The sequence below is a fragment of the Paramisgurnus dabryanus genome, chromosome 6 (assembly GCF_030506205.2).
Source record: "Paramisgurnus dabryanus chromosome 6, PD_genome_1.1, whole genome shotgun sequence".
In the NCBI taxonomy this organism is placed as follows: Eukaryota; Metazoa; Chordata; class Actinopteri; order Cypriniformes; family Cobitidae; genus Paramisgurnus; species Paramisgurnus dabryanus.
Window position 1 is genome coordinate 19,993,979 of NC_133342.1, and position 26,879 is coordinate 20,020,857.

The 26,879-nt window shown below is 39.0% G+C and overlaps 2 protein-coding genes across 2 annotated transcripts; one reads left to right on the top strand and one right to left on the bottom strand.

Moving 5' to 3' along the window:
* Positions 1-362: 362 nt before the first annotated feature.
* mfn1a (mitofusin 1a) lies at positions 363-14,403 on the bottom strand. The gene is made up of 17 exons (XM_065275890.2): positions 13,448-14,403; positions 12,931-13,066; positions 12,284-12,446; positions 9,021-9,145; positions 8,527-8,635; positions 8,334-8,441; positions 6,796-6,949; positions 6,416-6,483; positions 5,710-5,831; positions 5,428-5,554; positions 5,177-5,281; positions 3,319-3,421; positions 2,970-3,190; positions 1,972-2,091; positions 1,693-1,889; positions 899-1,033; positions 363-671 (listed from the first exon to the last, which is right to left on the bottom strand). The coding sequence occupies exons 1-17, from the start codon at positions 13,560-13,562 to the stop codon at positions 602-604; spliced, it is 2,178 nt and encodes a 725-aa protein (XP_065131962.1). The 5' UTR covers positions 13,563-14,403; the 3' UTR covers positions 363-601.
* A 1,637-nt stretch (positions 14,404-16,040) lies between these two features.
* LOC135765995 (erythroferrone) lies at positions 16,041-25,661 on the top strand. Its single transcript, XM_065275889.2, has 8 exons — positions 16,041-17,370; positions 17,581-17,697; positions 20,131-20,245; positions 21,272-21,399; positions 21,754-21,865; positions 24,712-24,802; positions 24,918-24,996; positions 25,186-25,661. The coding sequence occupies exons 1-8, from the start codon at positions 17,233-17,235 to the stop codon at positions 25,282-25,284; spliced, it is 879 nt and encodes a 292-aa protein (XP_065131961.1). The 5' UTR covers positions 16,041-17,232; the 3' UTR covers positions 25,285-25,661.
* The last annotated feature ends 1,218 nt before the right edge of the window (positions 25,662-26,879 follow it).

Here is a 26,879-nt window from a genome sequence, read left to right on the forward strand (position 1 = left end):
ACAGACAACTTTTCATAGTACTACTATTAGTAGAACTGCACCTAATAAGGGGAAACTTAGTCGCCGATCCACTTTTGATTTGATTTGATTACTTTATTAATCCCAAAGGGAAATTTAGAATGTCACAGCAGCAAGTCTCACACAACAGTAAAAATACATTAAAAAATAAAACATAATAATACATCATAGAAATAGCATTTTTTCTCCTTAAAGGCTGGGTTTTACAGCTCCACAGCTTATAAAAACTTATTTCTGTTTTTTTTTTGGCTTATTAGCTGTACACCTTGTCACACAGCGGCTTTTAGGCATTATCCTGTTTTTTGTTATAAGCCAGAAATGACAAGGAGGTGGCCTCTCGCAATAAAAAGTCAATGGAGAAGGTTGGATTGTTTCCCCCCGGTGGGCGTGGTTTTAAAATTAGCATAACTGCGCTCTGTCTCTATAAAATTGTATAATTACTTAGAGAAAGCTTGTATGACAACTAGCCTTGACTTTGCAATGCTGTTACAGAAAGATGTTGTTGCATCTCTCAACACTAGAGGACAATCTATTTCCAGCTCACCAGTGTGCTTTCAACAAACAGTCTCACTTTGATGTGTTGTTAATGTTGAATCTGTAGATACTCATCAGAGAAAAGCTCCAGTTGTGCTTCCAGATCAGTAGCTTTATGCCTGTGAAAAACAAGATCAATGTTATACATTTAAATTAAAAATTGAGTGGATTTCCAAAATTAAAACCCAACGTCAATTCAAAGATGGTATATGGTGCCCCACCTTCCCTTTACTTTTCTTAGAAACCAGACTTAACTATGGATTTGCTTTCAATTATGAGTAATTACCTCCAGTGTGTGCTGTCATTCATTAGCATTTCTCTCTCACGCATATCGTGACTATCATACCTGAGCGTTTTGGAGTGTCTCTGGACCCTCTCCAGACGCTGGATCCTGGCAGTGAGTCTGCGAATCTCCGATTCAAGCTCCATCTCGCTCTTGTCAACCTGTTGGCACATGCGGGCGAAGACGGCCACCATCTCCCTGCAAGAATTCACAAACGCATACCCTTCACAAATCGCCCGCTCGCCCTCATGCTCTGAGCATGTAAACCAATATTTCAAGTGTCTGAATATGTTCATCGGCTCTATGTTTGCTTGGAGATGAATCAAGTTCACTGTTGTCTTTGCTCTTCACTTGTCAACAGCTTATGGGTAAAGTATTCACTTTTGTGTATAGTGGATCTATAGTGTGATTATTAAATGTTTCACATTATTAACTGCCTTATAATTTACCATAACATGCTTTGACCTTTAGGTATCCAAGTGCAGAAACTTAATTACGAGTAGATGTCTGTAATTAGGTTAATTTAATTCAGAACACTTATTCACCTCTAAACCTGCTCAATTAAACTCAAACTCTTTTTATTTATAGAAACTGTTAAATATATAGACTCTTAAAAAGAAAGGGCTACAAAAGGTAGCCATAGAAGAACCATTTTGGTTCCTTAACCATTCATCATCCTAAAGGAACCATTTCGTTCTTACCTTTTGATAGTCTAAAGAACCTTTATACATAACCTTTTGTGAAATTTTTTCAAATGTCCACAAAATGGCCCAAAATGGTTCTTCTGTGGCATTATGTAGCACCTATATATTTTAGAAGTGTACCTGCACTGACTTTTTTTTACTTTTCACACTCACTGTTGCACCTGCTGTCCACAGTTGCTACTGATGATATGAATGATAGCCTGTAGTCTTTGAGTGACATAGTCCACGAACTGTTGCTTGAGGGCTCTCTCTTTCGAGCTGTTGGTCCAGGTCAGTCTTTCATACAGGTAGAGCAAACTGTAGAGACTCACAGAAAGAGCAACAAACCTCCACCCTGCAGAACGCCACACCTGTGCAAAAACCAAATGTATGTAGGTATACTCTTTTTGTGAACTTAACACATTTAGTAGAAAGAGTTTTTAATTTTCTTACCACTCCAGCAATGACCAACATGCTCACTGATGCTCTTGAAGTGAGAGAGCGCAGCCCCGTTGCCATGGAGACGGCCAGCTCCTCATGGGCCTGGGTTCCCATGAGAGCAGAGGAAGAGGCCTGTGCACAAATACACATCATGTCACTTTATTTAAGAGTTAAATTACTGCTGTTAACTCACAGCATTTGCCTTTATTAATATTCTAAACTTAATGGCAAACTTGGTCTCATAATCTTTTTTTTATTATTACACGGCGCTCTAAAATGCTTGATTCTGATTGGCCAGTCGCGTCATGACAAACAATAGGCTTGTTCGACTTCAAGCGGCGCCGCAAGAACCGACAGGCTAGATGACGTGAAAGTACCGCGAAAGCGAGACGAAAATAAACTCAGTATGATTTCTCTAATTGTTCTCGCGGTACTTTGACGTCATCCGGCTTTCGGTTCTTGCGGCGCCGCATGAAGTCGAACAATAATGTTTTGTTATTCCCGCCTGAAACGAATAACACACATGGTAACATGGAAGCTGCCAATCATTTTGACAGGTAAGTTACAGTTTAATATTACACAAACATTAAATATTTAACTATGTATTTTAATAACATATATGACATTAAATGATTAAACCAAATAGTGTGTTCGTGAACGGCTTGATTTATCTTTAAACCAAAAGTAAACAGGTTTTCCTCACGGAAGGTGTGAATTCGTTAAAAATGACCAAATACAATATTTCAGATCAATATTTAACGTTTCTTACTTTACTTATGAGGTAAATAGCCGTGTAATAAAGCGAAATAATGTACAGGCAGGAGGTTGTTGTCGGGAAATAAGCCCCTTCCGTGTGATACCCTCCACTTTGCGTTGGTGATCACATTGTCTGGGCTTATTTCTGCGATAACACCTGCTGCCCATACATTATCCCTTACTTAACAGTATCAAATGTAATTTAGCTACAAAAAAAAGCAATATTTTAACAATAAACAAAAGATTATAGGTACTTTTGCATTTTGGTCCAACAGGCTCAAAGCTTGTTTTGCTTTAGCAGGGCCCAGGAAACGGTTTACCAAAGATGTTATGCCGAGCGAGAACTGAAACTCGATGTCTTCCTCGAAATCTGCACATAGGCTGGCAAAATTCAGGCCGTAGGTCATATTTAGCTTTCTGTTAGGGAGGTGTAGTTGACCTCGGGCAGCAGGGGGCAGCAGAGGACGTATTGTGTCTGTGCATGAGAATTAAAATACGGCAGTCAATGCTTCAAATACCCTCAGCAATAATCTGGCCACAGTAAAGTTTGCTTATTTATCTCTTGCATGAGACGTGTGATTTTTGTGTGTAGTGGACATGTACCCATAATATCTCTCTGAGATGCCATAACACAGCCATTAATACAACTAGAACAACGGAGGTCCAAATTCTTTGCCATTCTCTCTTCTACATATGCCAGAAGTTTCTGCAAAATGGACAATTATTTCCAAAACATAACTAATACAATTGGGAATCACATCACTCTCACTGATATTTGCCAAGTAGGATATGTCTGGGTCTTTGTTAGTCATTGAACTACATTCCTATCAGCCCATCAGATTTTAGGATTAGGGCTGGAGCCAGCATTGGGATATGTCTTGAATAACATTCTTATCGACTATGATCAGCAATCATTAGCCTCTAATTTTAGGGGTAGTTAACGGTTAAAGATGGGGCCAGGATATGGTTGTTGGACAGGAATGTTTTTTGAGACCAGCCAAAGACATTGATAAAGGAATACAGCCTGTTTGGCAGTATTCTGGTCACCATAAAGTTGTTTTGTGTCCGTGGTTTAGAATATTAGTGTCACTACAATTCTTAAAGAAGGCTTTTAAACTAATAATAACATAAATTATTAATTTAAATATAAGAACGTGTGTCTGTAGGTTTCTTTGGTATATGGTAGGCTATACTAGAAAAATTTTTTATAACACTTTACTTGAAGGGGTGTTCATAAGACTGACACCTTTATAATCATGACATGACACGTGTCATGAACATGAAGTATATTGTATGCATGTTTATGCCATGGCAACTGTCATTAAGTGTCATTTGTTCAATTATGTCATTTTTAATGCAAAGATGACATTGACTGAGATGTCCTTGTTATGACATCTTGACATAAACCAATAAATCATAACTTGTCATAAATCTGTCATAAACATGACATAGCAGAATAAATAGCAAACCTAAGAAATGACCTAGCTTTATAACATTACATTAACTGTCATTAAGTGTTAATACTCTGTCAAATAGTTTTATATCCGCATCATGAATATTTTTCTTGACCTCAACTACAGTGGTACAAATCGAACTTGTCATTAAAATGTCAACACAGTCAGTGTTAATACTACGTCAAATACTTTGTACGTCAACCACTGTAGTTGAGGTCAAGAAAAATATCCATGATGCTGTTGTAAAACTTTTTGACGGAGTATTAACACTTAATGACATTTTCATGACAAATTAAATTTGTATCACTGGTAAAAAGTGGTCAGTTATGTTGTCTTGGTAATGTCAAGTTGTCGTGACAGGGCTCCAGACTAACTTTTTTTCACTAGGAGCACAGTGGCCCCCAACTGAAAATTTTAGGGGCGCAACCAGAAAATTTAGGGGCACACACTGTAAATCAACATGCTATCCAAATTCACATTTCTACTAATTTCCACTGTATTACTGATAAATATTTTAAGGATAGATTCAGAAAGTACAATGTGCTGTTTTCAAATTCAGTGTCACATCACAAAAAAAGGTCAAATTTACTGGTCGCACATGTGCAACTGGATGTAAAATTCAGTGGCACACTCTCAAATTTTGGTGGCAAAATGCCCCCATTTGGTGGCAGTCTGGAGCCCTGCGTGACAAGTTATAATGCATTGGTTAATGTCAAGTTGTCATAACAAAGACATCTCAAACAATGTCATCTTTGCATTAAAAATGACATAATTGAACAAATGCAACCTAATGACAGTTGTCATAAATGTACATAAAATCTCCTTCTTGTTCATGAAACATGTCATGTCATGATTATGACGGTGTCATGTCAGTCTAATAAACACCCCTTTGGGTAAAGTGTTACCAAATATTTTTGGATGTTTCTTACAATCTCATCTTTAAATAAACAAACATGTAATTTATTGTTATTATTTGATATTTGATAAGGGGCATTATCAAAACTCACAGTTTTGTACAGGGCTAAGGCAATAGGAGCAGGACTAAAATCAATGCAGAATTCATCTACCAAAGCAGACAGGCCACCAATCTCCTCTGCCAGTGCATTGGCCACCTAAAAAAGCAATGTTGAGAATGTTACTTCATCTGCAGAGAGAGACTATATTAGATTTGTAAAAAATACATTATATTATATTTAGTCAAAATGGATGGTTACCATAATAACAAAAAGGTAAGGATTAACGATGCAGGACAGGTTACCTTGACAGCCATTTCATCATTTACGGCCTTTATCTTGTCTTTGACATCCTCATTTAGAAAATTCAGCTGATTTCGTACAAACTCCAACCAGTCGATGAAAGCCTCACGCTCTTCCAATGAGAAGACTCTACAGATGAAAAGCACAGCTTTTATATACAATAAATGTTTTCATTTATAAAATGGTGGGTCAAACTAATGGTTTTGACGTTCTGTGATGTTTTATCTTAATAGTGTGACCAAAAAATTCCTTTGGAATATTGGAAAATATATTCTGCAACTCACTTCTTCACTGCTGAAGAAATATTTATGGCATCCATGATAGCCTTGACTGAGTCAGTAATCTGCCAGGCTCTGATTGTGTGCTGCTCAAACTTGGTCTTCACCGCAGACTGAGATATAAATTCCTGTGAAATTTATGAAGCATGTTCTTCAGCCATTATTGTGCAGTTATTAGGGATCATGCTGTGATAAAAAGCTAAATTAATCAAAAGAAGATTCCAGTGGTAAGATTTTATCTACACTCATCAACCTGAATGACATGTTTTGCTGCTCTCCGCTTTACCATAGTTGTTGAATGTTTTCTAGGTTGAACAGAGCGACCTATTATGCCATCATAGATACTGTGAATTTTCATCCCAGGATTCAAAGAATGTGAGGTACGCTCACCTACTCACAACCACTAACTTGGCTCAGAAAGGTGCCACTATGGCAACGTCTGTCTGGAATCTATGAAGAGGGCAAAGCATGCCGCATATCTAGGATCCAGACGCAGATGGCCTGGACTGACACAATGCAGCATTGCTTAAGGGGACAGTCATCACGTCACGTTTCTGGGTAATGCCATCATAAACTCATTTTTCTAAATAGTCTAAACAGCACATAGGACTAAGACTCTGGTGCATTTCCAAACACTCCTTGTTTTCAACCTCATCATTGTCAGGCAATGAAAATCTCAGAGCTTGCGATCGCAGTCTAAGTGTATCCTCACCTCAAATGTTCTCTCAAAACTCTGGAACTCTCTCAGTCGCTCCTGGAAACCTTCAGCCAAGGCGCCGCCTGTGAATATTAAAAGCACACGAGCCATTTTGCCCCCATGATACCAGCCAACAGCTTATAAAATATAGCAGTGAGGCATGTGCAATTGAGCATTATTTTTGTGTATTTTTCCACGCTTTATGGTAACATGTTAAGCATCATCGTATCGACTCAATGGGCAACTTTGATTTATTAACATCTGCCTCGGAGAGTTTTATGGCTGTTTTAGACTCATTTTTAACTTGGCTAGGCCTAGTTTTTCCTGGTCTCCCTCCAGAACAGTGTCAAAAACAGAAGGCTCGGCGCTGTGGGACACAAAGCAGTGGAGTCTACCAGTCTCTGGCATCCCCTGGGCACGGTGGATCCTGGCACTCAGGGCCTCCTTGGCAGAGACAAAGAAGACACGGTCAGGTGCTTTATTAAGGTCTACAACCTTCAACTCATCCACCAAGAAACTGATGCACCGATCCATGTGCTGCTTTTGTACCTGAAGGACAATAAAGGAAAAACAAACAAACCACTCGTGACACTCGCAAGAATAGTTTCTCGTTTTCGTGTCTTTTTAAGTAATGTTTTCTGGTTTTTCCCCCCATTTTTAAATCATTTGGCTTGGGGTTAGATTTGGGGTTTGGGTAAGGATGTACTTTTATGTATTGGTTTCTACATGTTTTTTTCTTCCGCTTTTAAAACTCCAACTCCATGCGACAAAGGTAAGAAAATAAGAAAAAAACAATGAGAAAACAATACATAAAATAAAACAAAAAAGAAAGTCGTGCAACGCACAAAAAACAACTATTTATAGAAATTTGTGCGAGTGTCACGAAAAGGACATTTGTGCTCAAGAGACGAACAAAAGCTGAATTTCGTGGCATGGACACAAGTAAATTAATCAAATTTTGCGTGACTATAACACGACTTTCCGTGAGATCAGTTTGCATAAACATATTTCAGTACTTGCCTTGCCTACAGGATAATAAAATGCAGAGTGTATGTTCAATTATGAGACATTTGGAAGATGTTTAAAGCAACTTACAGTGTATAAGAGTTATATTATTATGTTTTATACTACGGGCCTGTTTAATGCTTTTTTCTAATTGGCAAATTTTTTTTTCATGGGTGTTGATTATTTTATTATTTTCTTTTTCTGTAAACTCCGCTTCGCGTCGTGCCGCACTACGACCTTGGGTGTGCATTTTTTCTCATAATTCAATGGCCCGTCGTCAATTATTCCTTACGTATGTGCCCTTGCATGCAACCCATGACCTTTGAATTGCCAGCAGTTAAAAAACTCCAATGGACATTTATATTTTATATAAATATGCATTAAATCTCTTAAAGGCGGGGTGCATAATCTCTGAAAGCCAATGTTGACATTTGAAATCACCAAAACAAATATGCCCCTACCCCAATAGAATCTGGACCTTCTTTTAATAGACCCACCCCACACATACACAACCCAGGCAACGATGTCGGTTAGTAGACATGCCCCTTGCTGCTGATTAGCTACAAGGGTGTTTTGGTACTTGGCCCGACTCCCTTTTCCAAAGTGTTTTTCAAAAATCATGCACCCCACCTTTAAGCATTATAGAATTGAAGCTCAATTGGTAGAATGATGCATTAGCAGTGCAAAAGTTTGTAGGTTCGATTTATAGGGTACACACATACTGATAAAAATGTATACCTTGAATGCCCTATAAAGTCTTTTAAATGTGTAAATGTAAGTGTAAGCAAATTTGAATCCTTGAAGTTGAATCTATAAATATGAAATGAGGAAAAATGTGAATCATATACAAAGCTCACTTCGTGGAGTGGTTAATTATTACTGACTAATAAATACAGCATGAGACATCATAAAATGCCATAAAACTTACATCTTCCAGATACTCTGGCTCCAAGACAGATGCGTCCCAGCGATTGTTTAGGATAAAAATATTGGGCTTCGAAATGCGCTCATTCACTTTGTGGAAAAAGTGCTTTTCCTTTGAAGGGAAACACACACATGAACCAGAGCAGCATATATCATAAAAAATGGAATATAAGTCTGGTTTTGTTTTGTCTGCTTACAGTGTTCATGATGGTTGATTCAGAGTTGGCCACAAGAACAAAGACATCAGCATCTAAACAGAACTTGTCAATCCAGCTGTCCAGCTCTGATGTGACATCAATGCCCGGGCTGAGAGGTAAGAGGAGTATGGGTCATTCATTACTGTTTCTATAAACTACAAATCAAATTTATCAATAATCTGAGGTCAGGCGATTGTCAGGTGTCTGTTTGACTGTCAGGACACAGCAAATAGAAGTTAAAGATTGAGTTTAATAACATCAAGAATGCTTCTACCACTTATGATACATTTAGGCCGATAATGCCAAAATCCATCAGTGCTTTCACTTGCCCCCCCTTTTAAAACACGTCAAACCTTGTACAGCTCATAGTCCACATATCTGCCAAGGATGTTCTGAGTATGCCAGTGATTGTCTGTTGCTTGTGTGCCAATTCACCCTGCAGAACCTTAATCCAAACCTGACAACCCGAGCTCAGCGTCTAATGATGCTCTTACCTGTCCATCAGGACCAAATCATCTCTCAACAGGGCACACTTAGTTTTGGGCCAAAATACTCTGACTAGACAGCCTGAGTCAAGATTCTTGTCCATGTGAAAACCGTGGGCCAGCTGATTGACTGTCTGTAAAGAAAAAATAAACTTTGAACTTCAACAAGATAGAGAATGACACAAAGTATTCAAATCATTCCACTCTATTGGAAGACCTTTACACATATGTTATTTATCTTTATTTAGCATTAAGGGTTTTCATGTGAAGATTGCCTAACTCGGCATTATGCAAGTGATAATGAACAGCCACGAATCCCGACCAACACAAATCGATCTTGTATTACCCTAAAGGGATTAATTGTGATAACATTGGTTGGCTGTACATTATCGAGCTTATTGCAAGGCTACTTGCCACGAGAGTAAATTTATGTAAACAAAATTGTAATTTATATATGTTTATGAGCTTATCTCTTATAAGCAAATGCAAACCTTCCCCGAGGAAAAACTTTTCCTACCGGAAGCCAAGACATGTTCACACAAGGCAAGCATGCTCTTTGTTTACTCATTTGTAAATTAAATCTCATATTTGTTGTTTGAAAGTATAAACATTTCTTTGGAAGTATTAAACTTCACATGTCAGGATAAATTGCAGTACCGGGACGTCATATGGTGTCGCAAGAACCGGCAGGTGGATGACATCAAAGTACTGCAAGAGCAATTCCAGAAATCATACAGAGGAGCCTGCTTTCGCATCATTCTCACGGTACTGTGATGTCATCTGCCTCTCATTTGTTTCGGCACCGTATGAAGTCGATCAAGCCTAGAGTGCCGCAGGGATGATGTATTTTTGTAGGCAAAACCTGGAAGCAAGTTAGCATTTTAGTAGTCTCGCGTAGACAGACTACTGAAAGTTGGGGACCATGGCCACTTTGAATGGCCAAGGATCGCCCAAGAGGCCACATATAAAGCAACCAATCACATTTTGCTTTGTACCGCGTCATGTTTAGGGGTGAGGAAACGTCTTAACAACAGATCTGTGTGCAACCAGTAAATCATTCATTAACAAACATCTTTGAAGTTTATAACATCAATGGCAACAGTTAAAATATCTCTTTTTAGATTCTTTCAAGAAAAACCTTTGGACTTCATGCCGTGAATCTTGCATACTTTTCGGCTTTGTGTTGTTTTCAGGCGGACCCTTAAAAAACGCAACACACACGTCTCCCAAAAATTCTGTATAATTCAACCAATCAGATGATGACTTTCGAAGCTGCTGAAGTGTTTCCAATCAAATAAGTTTGTGTTAAAGAAATATTCAATTTTCTTAAAAGAAAAATCCAGATAATTTACTCACCACCATGTCATCCAAAATGTTGATGTCTTTCTTTGTTCAGTCGAGAAGAAATTATGTTTTTTGAGGAAAACATTGCAGGATTTTTCTCATTTTAATGGACTTTAATAGAGCCCAACATTTAATACTTAACTCAACACTTAACAGTTTTTTTCAACGGAGTTTCAAAGGTCTATAAACGATCCCAAACGAGGCATAAGGGTCTTATCTAGCGAAACGATTGTCATTTTTGATAAGAAAAATAAAAAATATCCACTACGTCATGATGTCAAGAGGTCACAGAAGACGAAGGCGAAACTCCGCCCCAGTGTTTACAAATGTGTTGAAAGAGGACCGTTCCTACGTTGTTGTATGTCAACTGATACTAATTAATGTCTTTGTGTCAGTTTATTGTTTACAATGGTCCACAAATTTGCGTTTTATATATGTAACACGTGACCTCCCTACGTCACTACGCATTTACGTTAGGTTGCGCTGGATCAGACCTAGACGAAAAGTTGTGGTTTAAAGGAGCATATTTTTTATTTTTCTTGTCAAAAATGACAATCGTGTCGCTAGATAAGACCCTAATGCCTCATTTGGGATCGTTTATAGACTTTTGAAACTCCGTTGAAAAAAACTGTTAAGTGTTGAGTTAAGTATTAAATGTTGGGCTCTATTAAAGTCCATTAAAATGAGAAAAATCCTGCAATGTTTTCCTCAAAAAACATAATTTCTTCTCGACTGAACAAAAAAAGACATCAACATTTTGGATGACATGGTGGTGAGTAAATTTTTACCTGGATTAGCCCAAGATATTTTCACATTTTATTCTACGACATAAAACACACCAGTAATACCCCCACTCATGATTTTTAAAGCTTTAATGTGTGTTTAAAAGGGTGGTTGCTAATAAGTTGCTACATGGGACTAGAGACTTTGTCTTGGACTTTAAACGTCATCACCCATGAAGATCTCTAAAACAATGCAACATGGGCATAATTTCCAACATGTTTTTGACTGTGTTTAATAAAGTTTGAAAGAGCTTTCTAAAGCATGGTGGTGATGACGTTGAGAGACATAAACCATAATCCAAGTCATCCCTGCGGCACTTATCTTGGAATGTCGCCACTGAACAGAATCGAGCATTCCAGAGCACCGTGTAAAAGATAACGCTGGTTATTAATATTATTAGATATATTATAAATAATGCTCTCAATTAAACGCCACTGTAGTTTATAAGCAGGGGTTAAATCGGGATTTGTTATTTGGCGGGTGGTTCGAGGGCTAACATGCTTAATACTGATGACAGCAAAGCGTCTGGTGTATTTCAGTGACATGATGGACCTCTGATACGATTTGATAATTTTGAGCTTTGAAGCTGTGCCAGAGGCTGACACAAAATATTTTAAAAAGAGAGTCTGAATTTTCTGACACCCTATATGCCGCACAAGTCATCAGGCACAATTGATCAAACTTTCAGAAAAGGAAGTTATTACAATCATATAACCTTATTGACCAATTATAGGCACAAGACTCAAGATACAAGAAAGTGTTTCTTGTTGAGAAAAGGTACAAGATATCAGCAACATATCTGGAGATTGCCTATGTTGATCTATATATATATATATATATATATATAAATGTTATTTATATATCAGTGTTATTCAGTTATTCATCTCTACAATGTATGATCCAATGCGTGAGATGCAGTAAGTTGTGTTTGACTAAGCGGATGGTGACAAAAAAGATTGACACGTCATGCAAATGGTTGTTGCGGTGGCCTTGCGCTCATGAGCGTGAAGCCTACCATGATCCATATGAATAAAATAAAACAAGTTATTGGCTTTGCACACTGGTGGGGAACAAAGTGAGACCCCGGCCCAATTTAAACCCTGCCTATAAGGTCTAGAGGGTACTGCATAATGTTTTCATCATACTTCGATGCTTCTTTTGTCTTCAGAGTCGTCGGTTGTAAGGTAGGCATGATCTCCATCTGTGCCCTCCACACTCAGGAAACAGTTGGTGGTGTGGCCCATTCCACTGGGCAGAACTCGCTCCCGGAGCATGCCATTTATTACTGTACTCTTTCCATTACTGGTCCTGAACAAAAACATAAAGGATCCAGAAACGTGTTATTCAGTTTCACTTAAGGGTAGCTAAGACAGAGAGTACTGTTTAGGTGCTAGAACACTATGAGCGTCCCTGTATGACGACACACATCTTTTACCTTGTATGTTACGTGGCGTTTATTGGATTTTGGGTAAAAAACCAGTATTGCTGAATGGCCCGAGGGCAGGATAAAGTGGATTTAATGCGAATATATTTGATGAAAGTATAATACGTCCCAACAGCATTAAGTCAATATCATCAAATTTTTTAGGTGGCGTTCAGCAGCTTTTGCATCTGAGCTTCTTACTATACAATATGCATAAAGTATATGTTATATTCTGCATGAACAATAATGTATACACGGTTTAATCTGGCTGAACTAAAAACATTAATGATCCATCTTATTCTATTTGCCCGTTGTCTTCATTTGGTTTACATACCAGTAGGCTTAGATCAGTCATCACTGTGGTTTTACCTGCCAAAGAAAGCCACCTTCATATGTCTGCGGGCTAACACATCTTTAATGACGGTAAGTTTCCTGGAGCAGGCCTGGATCTGCAGGGACTGCTCCTCTTCAGCTACATGCTCGAGATCCTCGCTCCTCCACGTCTCTGGGTACCACATATACACATAGCTGACGTTATATACCACCACAAAGTTGTTCTCCAAAGACTTAATGAAATAATAGCAACCTTTAAAAAAATTACTGTTGCATGGTACAACAAAACATTTCTCTGTTACTGTAGCTTCTCATCCAGTCTCATTGCAAAACTGTCTGAACCAATTACACAAGTTTGGGGCAGGACTGTTTGTTGTGTGACCAATGGCAGGCAGATAACTATTCTGAGATCAATATAGTTCTTTAAAATCCCATTTGGTGAAGCTATAGGGCAGAAATAATACCATTACACAAAAATAGTATATTGTACGTCTTACATTTGGTAATTCCATGGTACCTCTTTGTAATTTAAATAGAATAAGATCCATCTTACCTTCAACAAATTCTGATCCCTCTCTAACAAACTCCAGCAGCTGATCAAACACAGCACCGATTGTCCTTTTTGCCACCACAAAGTGTTGGAGTGGTGAAATATTGTCCTGCTCCATGCTGGGAAACTTAAAGCACAGTATGACTAAGTCTTTAGTACTCACTTTCTGCCAACAGAATTAAAGCAGCAAAAGATCAATGGTGCCATCAAAGATCTTCAATATAAGAACATTAATCATTTTCCAAAACATCTGTTCTGAGCCTGTTGGTGTATTTAAAAGTCTTGTAATCATTAGGGAGGTCTGTCCATGTACAGTATATTAAGACTGAGCACATTTGCCAATACTGAGCAAGTCCATGCAGAACAGCCCTAGTAATCTCAAATCCTCTTAACCAGGACTTAATTAAGCAGACTGCCTACTATCAACTTTATCTAACCACAAACTGTTATTTACAACATCAGTTAGACAGCTTCAGGATTGGCAGTCAGAAGTGAATTTCTTAATTACAACTGGGTGTATAATTCTACTTAAGTGAATGCAAGCAATGGGTTTGCAGACTTGGGTACTTTGAAAATGTATGATTTTGATTTGACCTTTATTAAAATGAAATACAACAAATTGGATTTCACGTGCACTTGGATTTTTCTTTTGAGAAAAGTCTCTCTTTCCTTATAAAGGGGGAATCTTTTCACACACATCATTCGCTGTTTTGTAGGTGAATCAATACGATAATGTACACAATAATAAAAAAATGATGGATGAATAAAAAAATAAATGATAATGCTGAAATTGAATTATAATTCATTATTGACAGTGGCGGCCGGTTACATCTTTTTTCGAGGGCGCTTGATGCGAAGTTCATCACAGCATGTATGTAGTAGCCTGTCGTGTGTGTGGTTCGTAATTTCAAAATATGTGTACGGTGCGTCGAGTTATCCTATGTGCATCACGTGTCTTGTCAAAATAAGTGCCTGCTGCAGACGCGTCTAGGGTTTATGATAAAAGAGACGCTCACGTTTGCCAGATACTTATGGCGCTTTTCCATTGCATAAAACCCCACAGTTTGGTTTAGTTTGGGTCGGGTCAGCTTACTTTTGGGAGCTTTTCCATTGGGTGCAGTACGTAGTACCCGATACTTTTTTCGTACCACCTCGGTTGGGGTTCCAAGCGACCCCGAGCTAATACCAAACGTGACGTGAAAACACAGTAGATCACTGATTGGTCAATCGTCACGCGTCATCGCTATAATGTAAAGATTAGCTTTACCTTTAGTGCTAGCTTGCGCTGTCTCGAGGAAAAATGTTGTCATCTGTGCTCTGCTATAAGTTCCCAAACTCCCTTTTAGCGATGAAAAACATTGAGAATCAGGGACACCATAACAGTTTTTTCAAACTTGCAGTTTGTGGCGGAACATTCGCAACGAGCACGTCAGAATTATATGCTTAAATACAACTTCAATAAGGCTCAGCGGAGTGCATCAACTACTGACGCCACGGGTGTTTAAACCAAAACTGTCAAGAGAGATAGAGGTAATCTTAGTAATAAACGTGATGTGCAAACATCTATTTGTGGTGGACAATTTTAATTTTGTGGTGGACTGATAAATAATAAATGTATGGGAATGTACAAGGACGCTCTCACTTTTATGATGCCACAGCAGTATGCAGCGCAAATATAACGACACGCCTATAATCCCTCCCACTGCGAAGTGATACCAAATTTGATGGAAAAGCTAACCACGCCAAAGTGAGGTGAGCTGACCCGACCCAAACTAAACTTAACCGTGGGGTACTATGTAATGGAAAAGCGCCACTATATAATCTCATGTGTAATCAGAGTTTACTGTTAAGGGAGTGTCTTGCGTGTATTTTGTAAACGTGAGGGTCTCTTTTATCATAAACGATTTTGAAGTGTGTGCAGCAGGCACTTATTTTGACAAAACATGTGATGCACATGGTTCACATGACGCAACAAACACCTATTTTGAATTTGCACCTCTCGGATAAGCAGTCACAAGCCGCCACTGATTATTGATCTGCTTTAATGTCAATGAAGAGGTACTTCACTGATGGAGACTGAGGTCATTTCTGGAAGACAAACAGTTGGGAAACACTGATTCAGTCTATTGTACTCTAATGTGTTTATTCGGGCTGAAACTAATATTGTTTTCCCATAGCATTTGCAGCTTGTCTGGCAACCGTTTCTCAGTTTTATTATTTTGATTGTTTCAGAAGAATGCTGCCAAGAGATTGCGCCAATGTTCTATTATATGAAGTTTGTAAACATCGACACTCGCCACATTTTGTCCAACATTTAAAAAGCTTCAGTAGCACAATAGAGATGAAGTGTAAAGACCACCACAGATGCAATTTTGTCAGCCAGGAAAAGCAAGAGCCAAAGACTGATAAAGAGAGAGGTGTGGTGGTTTACTACATGGAAGTGTGCAACTTTCCTCTCAACTGTCATCATTTTCATCAGTACAATTCAGCCTATCTGAAAGGCACATTTCTGCCCCACCCAAATGCTGCTTACTGCTATATTTTGGATATAGTCTGAGGCTACAAGCACTGGAACAGATCAAGTTTTAGGGCTGGAATGGGTTTTAAGGAATATAACCAAATCTAAAATGGTTTAAAAATAACCTTTTCTGGCATTAGTCCTTAAATATGTTCGAACTCACCTGGAAGGAACATCTATGAGCATGGTAAACCCCTGCAATTACACTAAATCCACCAGTGATCCTAAAAATAGGCACTAGGACCCTGGAGCTGATGATGACGGTGAGAGTAAGGGTTGGCAGAAACAGATGAATGAGCCAAACACAAGACAAATGAGAAAATGGGACTACATGAGAGAGAGGGAGAAAGAAGGTCTGATAAAAGAGAGAATGCTGAAGAGAGACACACAGTGACAGGTCAAGATTGAGCGAAAGATATCAAGAGGAGTGGACAAACTAAAGGGGGAGGAGGAGTCTGGTCTGGGAAGAAGCTAAAAGGAGTGCAGTGAGAGAAGTTGCCTTCAAAACAGTGAGACCCACTGAAACTGAAGGTGAGACACAGGGGTGTGGATAAGGAATAAACTACGGCCTGGCAAGAACTCAACTGCCAAAATGAATTATCATCACTGAAGGAATTACAGAAAACATAAACAGAGCGAACTGTGCGAAGGCACCGGGGGGATCAGAAAACAATTCAATGTAACAAGGTGAGATACCACCCACAGAGAGAGATTGTGTATACCACACACAGGGTTTATCACAGCCAAACGCATAACGACTGACAATAAATAAACATATTAAAAACCACACACAGAGTATTTATGGAATACACACCTTTACACATTGTGTGACTGCAACACATCAGGCTAGACATCCACAACTCAAGCTTAGAGAGTTTAGACTATAGTCAGGAAGCATTAAGAGGATTGGATGTCACAAAAGCTGACTGAACGGCAAGGCCTTGCGGACAACCCTCACATGACGGATGTGAACTGATTTAAACCAAATACGGATTCTCTTTCCCCCTTCCAAAAAAACTAAAACCTTGGATATCACTGAGGAAAATTTTCAAACTATAGACTCATCATCTTCAAGTCAGAAGCCTAGGAAGTATTGTCAGCAGGTCTGCCTAAATTCCTCACCTGTACTTCTGACCTCCACCCTTGGATCTTCTTCATCCTGTAAACCCAGAGGACGTCCGGTCACATTTTTCTAGTGGGATGGAAGCTGTGCATTGAGCTACCGAGCAGGGGTCAAGTGCGTTGGACATTCAGATACTGACACTGCAGCATGAAGCTCAGACATGGGGCAAAAGGGGCACTTATGGCCTTGCTGCTGAGTTTACTGATGACTACCTGCACCACACAGGACAGCGATGAGAATCTGGAGCTGCCGGAGGAGAATAATACAGTCAGTACAGAGAGCCCTGTAAGTACACACACCTGCTGTTCACCTGTCAGGGCCTAAAGGGAGTAACTGTGGGACACCTTGTAAATCAGAGTGAAATGTATTGCGATAATTCTTTGAATCTATTATTAGACATTTGTCTGCATATATTTGCTGTTGTGATAGCTTGATGACCCAGTTTTAAGAATGTGCTGTTATGTCAAGCCCTGAAATCCTTAGTAATTTTTACAGGAGACTGTTTCCTCTGATGAAACCTACGGGACCCCTTACAGGACTTGGTTAGCCTTTAGGGACAACTCCAACAAGGGTGGAAATAAGAAACCAAGAGTAAATAGAAGACCCTCCAAGGTAATCTAATAACACTGCTGAACATCAAAGAATGATACATAGAATGAGAACATTGAATTTTTATTGAAGGTTTATAACTCTTTCCCTGCTATTGATGATTTATCTCATCAATTAAGAGAAAACACATACGAGTTTTTATGGCAATCCATATTTCCGCTATTATCCACTAGGTGGCGCTCTTACCCAACTTATAAAACACTAACTTTTCTATAAATCATAAAAAAGCTGCCGCTGGCTGGTTGGTTGGTTTTTCAAAAATGCTGGCGGGAAAAGAGTTAAATTGTCATAACATATATTAGCATTAAAGGTCCAGTGTGGGTTTTTTAGCGCCATCCAATGGTGAGATTGGTAATTGCAATTGAGATTGGACAAATATGTCATCGTCTGTCACAACATAGGGATGAAACGTGCTCTGTAGACAGGGCCGTCAGACTGGAGGTAATACCAGTACTGATTACCAGGGCCCCAAAGGAAGAGAGTGCCCTTGAAAAGTCTGGAATATATTATGGGGGTGGGGCATGGGGGCCCCTCAGGACTGCCTATGCATAGGGCCAGAGATCTTGTGCAACTGCTCATTCAAAGACAATAAAAACAATACAGTTCATTATGTAAGGTCTATAAACAACATTGATAATCTAGTTATGTATATTATATTGCATTTCTGTTAAGAGATCCATCAAAAATTCCCAGATTGCACCTTTAATATTTACGACAAAACACACAGAGGAACCAAATGAGACCTAAACAACAACATATCAACTCCTAGCAGAAGTAATCAGTCCGTCGCCTTACTCTTTGCTTATTAATGTTATATTCATGAGCAAGGGCTATGCTCATTTATTGTATAGAATGTAGGATGAATTAGGGGAGTACGATAAAGGTATGGGATGTTAGGCAGCTTGGTCCGGGGTTCGATGTAGGAATCCAGATGAGACTGGAGTTGGGGCATCGTCTCGATTAAATGAAGGAGCCCCACAATGCAACCTGGAAGGAAGGAGAGTAGGGGGTTTGATCTGGTCTGGATGTACGGATGGGGGTTAAAGTTCAATTTATAGTCGTGCGTATGGTCTACGCCGTAGGTTATTCGTAGCCTCTGCGTAGCCTGACGTGCACATCGCCAAATTTTTAACAGCGCATCAGTTCTACGCGGACTGCAAGTGCTGCGATTTTGGTCCACTAGAACCCCTCCCGTCAAGTAAAAACTGTGTCATAGGTATTTCCGTTTGCGACTGTAAGAACAAAGATGGAACAAGTTGAGGAGTGCAACATTAGTCGCTGTTTATTTACTTCTATCACTGCTGGTCATCTCAAAACATACACAACAAGTTGCTGTTTCTTCTTCGCTTGTGGGTTAAACTTGCCAAGCTGCATCTTAATTGGCGGTCGCATTGCTACTGTGGTAACACGCGTGAATACTGCCTACCAGCGGACAACAACGCAAATGTATAAATGAAAACTGATGCGTAACCACTGATCTATATAAATGACTGGATTGCGCATGACGTCACACTTGTGAAGCCACCGCGCCGCCGTGTTGGTATACCCAAATGTTCTATTAAATCAATGGACGTTATCAGATTTTAATGATAAAACATCACTTTACTCGTCTTCGTTTTTATATGTGAAGTTACCCTGTACATTATTACAACACAAACGTCCAAAGCATGTAAATAGTTATTTACTGAAAGTTGTACATTTTGCGTTTTAATCAGTTATTATACATTCATCTTTATTACAGTATAAGATCAGCAGACAGATCGCAGCATATTTAGTATTAATGACAATAAACGTGCTCATTCTGAAATCTAAATAAATAATCATGCTTTGTACCGTATGTGCATGCAATAATTTGCTAGTTTTGTAATTATGTTATCTAAAACTTACAAGTTACCTAAACTTATTTAGAGAAATAACGCTGACCGTCACAGTGTAGCTGAATGTCAAACAAACTTTATTTATACCCGTGTCATTAACAAATGCAACAGACAAACTCACCTTAAAATTTTTTTATAAATCCATTATCCTGCCCGATTAAAAGATAAACATTGCAAATAACACCAGAATTAACAAATAATTAACGTACACATATCCTAAAAATTAACCTTGTGTAACTGATACGCTGTAAAGGGGGTAAATTTTCATCATGATTTTGAATGGAAGTCAATGACGCTCTCTGCCGGTTGGGTATACCAAGATGGCGGCTCGAACTCTGCGCTGGCTTCACCTCACGCAGTTACGTCAAGCGTTCTATACGCAATCCAGTCATTTATATAGATCAGTGTGGGTAACCTACGCCGTAGGACCTACGCACAACTATAACAAGCCCTTAAGAAGGGCAAAAGGATCAGCCTCCGGTGGGGGCTGAAAGTGATGAAAGAAAGTGGGGGGGGGCAAGTTAACTCCATGTCACTTGAAAACTTTTTATATTTCCAGCATGGCCTACCGGGTCCACCAGGCCCTCCGGGCCCCCAGGGGCCTCCAGGTCCTCCTGGCCCCCTTCTGCCTCATCATGCAGAACTGATACAGGACTTCCAGGTCAGATTGAAAGGTATGATGAGATTTATCAATTCACACACGTTACCAATCATACCCGACAGAAAAAGCAAACCACATGTCATGATACACTGCTTGTATGAATCTCAAGGATTTAACATTTACATATTGAGACCATTAAGCCATTTACAGTATAGTCTTAATGGCAAAGCCGAGACAGCTGTCACAATACCATTTGACTTACATCATGCCTGATCTAAACATTCAGAATACATGTGATAAGGCAACAATATTGTTATCAAAGTGATTGGTGGAGACAATCCACACACACACACAATAGATTCACATACAGTTTGATTAGTTTAATCGTATAGTATGCATTAAATGTTTAAAAATATTTAAATGTATGTATCTTAATGGTCTGACCACTGTGTGGTTCTGCGGTTGTATGTTTTTATTTTGGCTAGTTCACTTTCAGGGATTTGTGTTGTCATGCTCATTTGTTGGGGAGGCAGCTATTCTGGTTGTGGGCCGGGCTGATCTCTTAATAGGTGTAATTTTCCAGGACGTGGATTTGACTTGGCCTAGCCAAAGAATTCCATGGATTCCAGATTTTGTATGCGTGTGTATGTGTGTGTGGAATGAGTGTTGGAGCTTTGCCAGGAAAGCAGACACAGGTCTGTTTGTGCTCTGGTGCCGTGAGCTGCAGGCTGTTCTGACAGCAATATAAAACATAAAGGCTCTTATTCACGGAAAAGCGCAGTGGCGCCGTTCGCTCGTACGCTCTAGCGTTCTCATTGCCTCACGCTTCCATCCACTCCGTCTGCTCATACACATTCACACACTCCAAATATTTACATCTCCTATTCACTGTGAGATTGTTTAATGACTTTATATGCAGCCAAGTGTCAGTCAAAGACAATCCCAAACATTTTCCACTGGCTGTGTTTCAGAGTCTGAACGTCGGCGGCGATCTGCCCTCTCACATTTCAGCCAACGGAGTCACATGTATCTGGGTTGATAGATAGAAGAATTGAAAAATTCAACATTTACAATTAACTCATATCTTCTTTCTACTCAGAGATGGTAGGAACTCATTGTCTGCTATGTGATCAACCACCTCGTGTGGCCACGGCCTTCCGTTGCCGACTGCAGCACAACCTGATCATACCCCGTCGTAGCCTTCAGGAGCTCCAGCCCTTCAGCACTGTAAGTGGAGAAATAACAATCCCATCCAAACTAGAAACAGTCATTTAAAGTCATTAACCTGTAAACAAACAGTGAAATTAAATATTTCTGTTGCTCAGTCGTTGACACACAGCATTAGCTTGGCAAAAGTCATGGGTTCAAATCCCGGGGAACAAAGATGCTGATAAATCAATGTATAGCTTGTGTTGCTTTTGATAAAAGTGTCTGACAAATGCATGAGTTTAAGTTTAACCTTGAATGCTTTATCTGGATCTATTAAGTATATTGGTTTAGTAGCGAGGTTAGCTTTGGCTGATGCAGGAACAGCTGGCATGGGATTGGCATATTGAATAATTCAATGTGTGTTTTCCACAGCCTTCAAACACAGAGCAATTCCATCAGAGAGGACAGGCTTTTAACACCAGCAGTGGCCGATATACAGCTCCAGTATCTGGCTTCTACCAACTCACTGCTAGTCTCCTACTGGGTATGTGGTTCAGAAATGATTAGATACAGGGCTGTAAAGTTTTGATAGGGATGCATTCTTAACCTCCAATATTCAGATCTGTTCAGACTGTAAAGTTTCATTTTCTTATCAAAGTTTAATTTCAATCATTAATTTCACTTTAATCTCAAACTTTGACATGGCCTTGCTCAATAGTCAATATTAACTCTTTCTCGCAATTGACGAGTTATCTTGTCAATTAAGAGAAAACATTTGCATGAAAAAAGTGATTCTGGTGAGTTTTTATGGTAATGTGTAATACCGCGATTATCCACTAGATGGCTTACCTAATTTAAAAAAAAAAAACGAAGCAAAAAAATGTACATTCCGTGTATGTTTTGATAATTGGTCTGAATCTGATCTCTAACAAAATTCCTTCACTAAAATGCAATTATTTCAGCTTTTTGCTAAAAAAAAAATTATTTTTGAAGAAAAATACCCATATTTAAGAGTTTTTAAAAAAAGATGGGATGAAACGTTTTCCCCGTATTATTTGGTTGTTTGAAAGCAAAGGGTCTGTTCGTTCATTTGATATATTTGTTCATATATTTTTAGAAGAAAAATTTCCTGGAAGGCATTTTGTGAAACTTTTGAGAAAATCACAAAAAAAGCTGCAACTTTTCAAAAAAAGGCTGGCGGGGAATGAGTTAAAGGGGACATTTCACAAACTTTTGTTAAGATGTAAAATAAATCCTTGGTTTCCCCAGAGTATATATGTGAAGTTTTAGCTCAAAATACCACACAGATAATTTATTATAGCATGTTAAAATCAAGCGTGCCGCACAAGCCCTGAAAAGTGAAGCCAAAACGTCTCGATCGCCCCCCAGTGACTGGTCCCAGTATAGGTCATAAACCCCGCCTCCCCATGTTGTTCAATGGGACTTGAGACCAACAAAAAAAATTCATTACACTTCAATTTTCTTTTTTCCGAAGCTGGTTTCTGTCATTTACTGTAGTTTTTATCACGCTGATGTAAATTCAAATGTTTGTTTTTTAAAATAGGTTTGTGTTTAGTTAGTTATTTAATGATATAAAAACGGTGGTGTCACGTCATGATTGACAGCTGTGATATCGTGTGATATGCGCATTCTACGAGAGCGAGGGCGGGGTTTTGACTTCGCGGCTTCCTTTCCTGCTCACTACTGCGCATGACTGGTCCCGAAATCGCTATTGCGCAGACTCAAGACCCAAGATGTCAGCGCCATGTCGGGACACTGGCGGCTTCACTTTTCACCAATGGAAGAGAGTGAACAGGCGTCGTCCATATTTTTTACAGTCTATGGTTAAAATGGCCACTTTGTTGGTGTCCTTTTAAATGCAAATTAGCTGATAAAATGCAAACACTGATCACTATGATAGTGATTTGTTGAAATTGTGCTATCAATTATCTCTCTCTCTCTGTGCACTAAATGGCAGTGCTGTGGTTGGATATTTACTCTTTCCCTGCCAGCGTTTTCAAAGAATTTGCAGGCCATTTTTATGATTTTATGCCTTTCAGAACATTTTTGTCTTTAAATATAAAAAAACATTTAACATATCAAATAAAAGAACAGACCCTCTGCTTTAAAAAACTCCTGCTTTCATTTCTTCTCTTTTTATCACCTCTCAAATATGGGTAGGTTTCTTCAAAAATAAAAAATTTTGAGCAAAAGGCTGAGATAATTGCATTTTTGTGAAGGACTTTTGATAGAGATCAGATGTTTTGAGCGATGATCAAAACATACACAGAGTTTTGAATGTTTGACCTAAGGGGTTGCTCGTAGTGGATAATAATGAAATTATGCATTGTCGTAAAACCTCGTCATTGGCAGGGAAAAGGTTTCCTTTAATTGACGAGTTAACTCGTCAAAGGCGGGAAAAGAGTTAAGGGGTGGATATTATTATAATAAGATCCAATTTTAACATTACAAGTGGAGCCACATTTTAATGACCTATTTTTTCACATGGTTGCAGTGGAGACTTTTGGAGAATGGTTTATCAAAACTAAGTTATTGGATTGTTCTTTTTCACATTTTCTAGGTTGATGGAACGATATCAAGGTTTTATTTTCACAGAATTTTCATGTAAAAACGAGTAAATCACAAAAAAATACTTTGTGATCTTATGAATTTATGAAAAATGACTTAATTGATTCACAAACGTGTGGGATATGTTGTTAAGAACTGCATGTCTACACTATGTGGGATGTTTTAACCCATGGTTGCGTTAAATACAGACAAACTTAACTATTGGTTTACATTGCCCTAGAAAATGCATATAACTGACCCAACCATGGTTTGAAACAACCCAACATAAGTTAAAGTAAACCAAGGTTTGTTTTCCTACAACCCACCATGTTTAAAGTGCACTTTCTTTGTGATAAAACAGAAATAAGGATTCCCTATAAACTTATAGGTTTTGATTCGTCAGAGGAACATGTTCAATAATTTTGATGGGAAAATAAAGGAAAATTGCCTTACTGGCACGACTACTGCAGATTAGAGCACTTCCTAAAACAATATCTGTAGGCTCTAATGTCAACCAAAGTGATACAATTAATTTGCACTGACAGGAAATTCAGCTGATCTGTTAGACCACCATTTGAAACATGAGAGAAACGCAAGCTTTATTGCATCATGCTGCAAGCTGAAGCACATGCAATGCCCTATTCCTGATTGCATCATGTCGTTTTCTCAGAGTGTGTTTGTCAAAATTGACCTATCCAGCAGTCTGCCCTTCAGATAAAGCTCAGCAGAACTGGGGTGGGGTCCTTGCGCTAGATTCGGTCTCTGCCTGTCACTAAATCCTTGTAACTTTGCATTGTGTTTCTGCGTTGTGTGTTTCCCCAGACTCAAATGAGTCTCAGAAGAGACCTCAGGCCAGGCAGAGGGACAGCGTCAAAGCCTCCATATGCATAGAGTCTCTTTGCCAGAGTAATGTGTGGGTATTAATGATCCATCCCAGTAAAGTCTTAACTGTCTGTTATGATAAAACCACACAGTGAAGTCAAGTAGACAAGTCCAAAATCGTGATTAATGTGTTTATAATGACACAGGTCTTTGGAGACAGTGACTGGTGTGAGCGCTACAGGAGGACTATTCAGCATTCTGCTCACAGGAACGCTTTACCTACAGGTATGACGACCATAACACAAACACATAACAAACATTAATGCCAATCACGCTGACAGGAGTTGGGATAAACTTTATAATGGGGACCCTAGGGGCCTTTTCTGTGGGAATGAATGTGATTGCTCAACTTGCCTAATCCACATACAGATGTAAAAACCCTTCACAAATAGACATGGTTTTTATTTTGTCCAGGCTGGAGAGTACGTGTCTATTCTCATCGACAATGGTACAGGCTCAGCCCTCACAATTCTCAGAGACAGTTTGTTTTCTGGCATCCTCATCGGAGTATGAAGCGACGCAGACGTAAATCAGCAACAAACAAATTCCAGCGTCACTGCGCCCCCCAAAATACACATCTTTGTTTATGTAAAGCATTCGGGACACAGCAGAATCATTGCAGCGGGACGCTTTTAAAGCATCTGAAAGAGACTCTAAGCCGCTTCAGTAATTATCCTTAATGCTGTTGCTGGGGAAGCAGGATAGCACTGCTGTTTATTTCCAAAATAATGGCAACAACTAAACGCTGTGCATAGAGGTGTATGTAATTTTTCATGTGATATGTTTATATATTCCATTCTAGCAGGGTTGAAGTTTATTTATTTGCTTTTTGTAATGATTGCTGATATTTCTCGTACGTTTGTAATAAAACACTTCTATAGCTGCTGAAACATGCTCTGGGAAGAAATGTACAATGATTTATATAAACCCAAGAGTTGTTAACACCTCAGGACAGTGTTTCAACATGCATTTAAAGCTTCAGCCTACAGCTCCTGCTGTATGAGACGCTGTCATGTTTGGGTTTTTTTATGCACGTATAGGTGGAATGCAATTAAAAGTATAGGTACATTTGCTGTATATCTACCATTTTGCAGGGTCAACGGGGTGGACCTACATGAAAAGATTTGCAAGAATAAACAGCATCAGCATATGTTCTGTTTTTACAGCAGGGATCAAGCCAAATTTGAAAGTGCACTAGTTTGGGGCGATATAATGCAGCTACAGTCCTTCATTACACAATTAATAACAGTAAAATGTTAATGTTGGCTAGCGGTGCTGGTGAATTTTAATGTGCATAGATGAAGAGACAGAGTCTGTGAAATTATGATGAATTTGGACAATATGTTCGAGTGGATTGGGATGAGGTCATCACGCTGGAAGAGTGGCGCCTGGTGTTTGGCACCGTGCCACCCCAGCCCTCTCTCTTTCTTTCTTTCTTTCTTTCTCACACACATAAACCATCTAAATCAATGCTCTGCTATACCTTCCAGGGAACATCGAAACATAGCATTTGTGGTTGTTCTGCATAACCTTACAAGGATGGTTTAAATAATGTGGAGAAAGATAAATGAGTGCATGGTAATGACATGGTTATTTATCCCATGATGGACTTACTGAAAGCTGTCTCTCATTAAACACACAAACACGATACACACGTACACTTTACTTTATCCCCAGACGTAGTTCACAAACTTGTTTCATTAACTGCGCTAGATGGCATGCCTCTGGCCAAAAATAAATTCTATTTATTTTTCAGGATAAATAAGTGCTTTTCCATCCAAAACAGTTCGGCTCTCTTAACTGTCTCTGAGCTTTCAGCACATTCCCTCGCCCCATTGAGAGAAGCATGTCTAAAACCTTTCTCCGCTCACTCAGCACCAACAAAATATTGCCAAAAGCACTAAACACACATTACTAAAGAGCAATTGGGAGGAATCAAACTGTATTAGAAAGGTGAGGAGAGATAATCCCAGATTTTATTTACTTAGTGAAATGCTCACCTTGTGTCAATGAGCCAAAACTAATAGAGATCTTGTCACGCTTTTTATTTAAAAAATAAAGCAAATAATCAAACAAAAAATAAGTGAACAGATCAGGCAATTGTCAAC

Coding starts and splice junctions, on each gene's coding strand:
- LOC135765995 (XM_065275889.2), top strand. CDS start 17,233: ATGAAGCTCAGACATGGGGCAAAAGGGGCACTTATGGCCTTGCTGCTG. Junction 17,371..17,580: donor CAGTCAGTACAGAGAGCCCT/GTAAGTACACAC, acceptor TAATTTTTACAG/GAGACTGTTTCCTCTGATGA. Junction 21,866..24,711: donor CACTGCTAGTCTCCTACTGG/GTATGTGGTTCA, acceptor GTGTTTCCCCAG/ACTCAAATGAGTCTCAGAAG.
- mfn1a (XM_065275890.2), bottom strand. CDS start 13,562: ATGGAGCAGGACAATATTTCACCACTCCAACACTTTGTGGTGGCAAAA. Junction 9,146..12,283: donor AAGACAAAAGAAGCATCGAA/GTATGATGAAAA, acceptor TTTTCTTTACAG/ACAGTCAATCAGCTGGCCCA. Junction 2,092..2,969: donor TGTTGGACCAAAATGCAAAA/GTACCTATAATC, acceptor ATTTGTGCACAG/GCCTCTTCCTCTGCTCTCAT.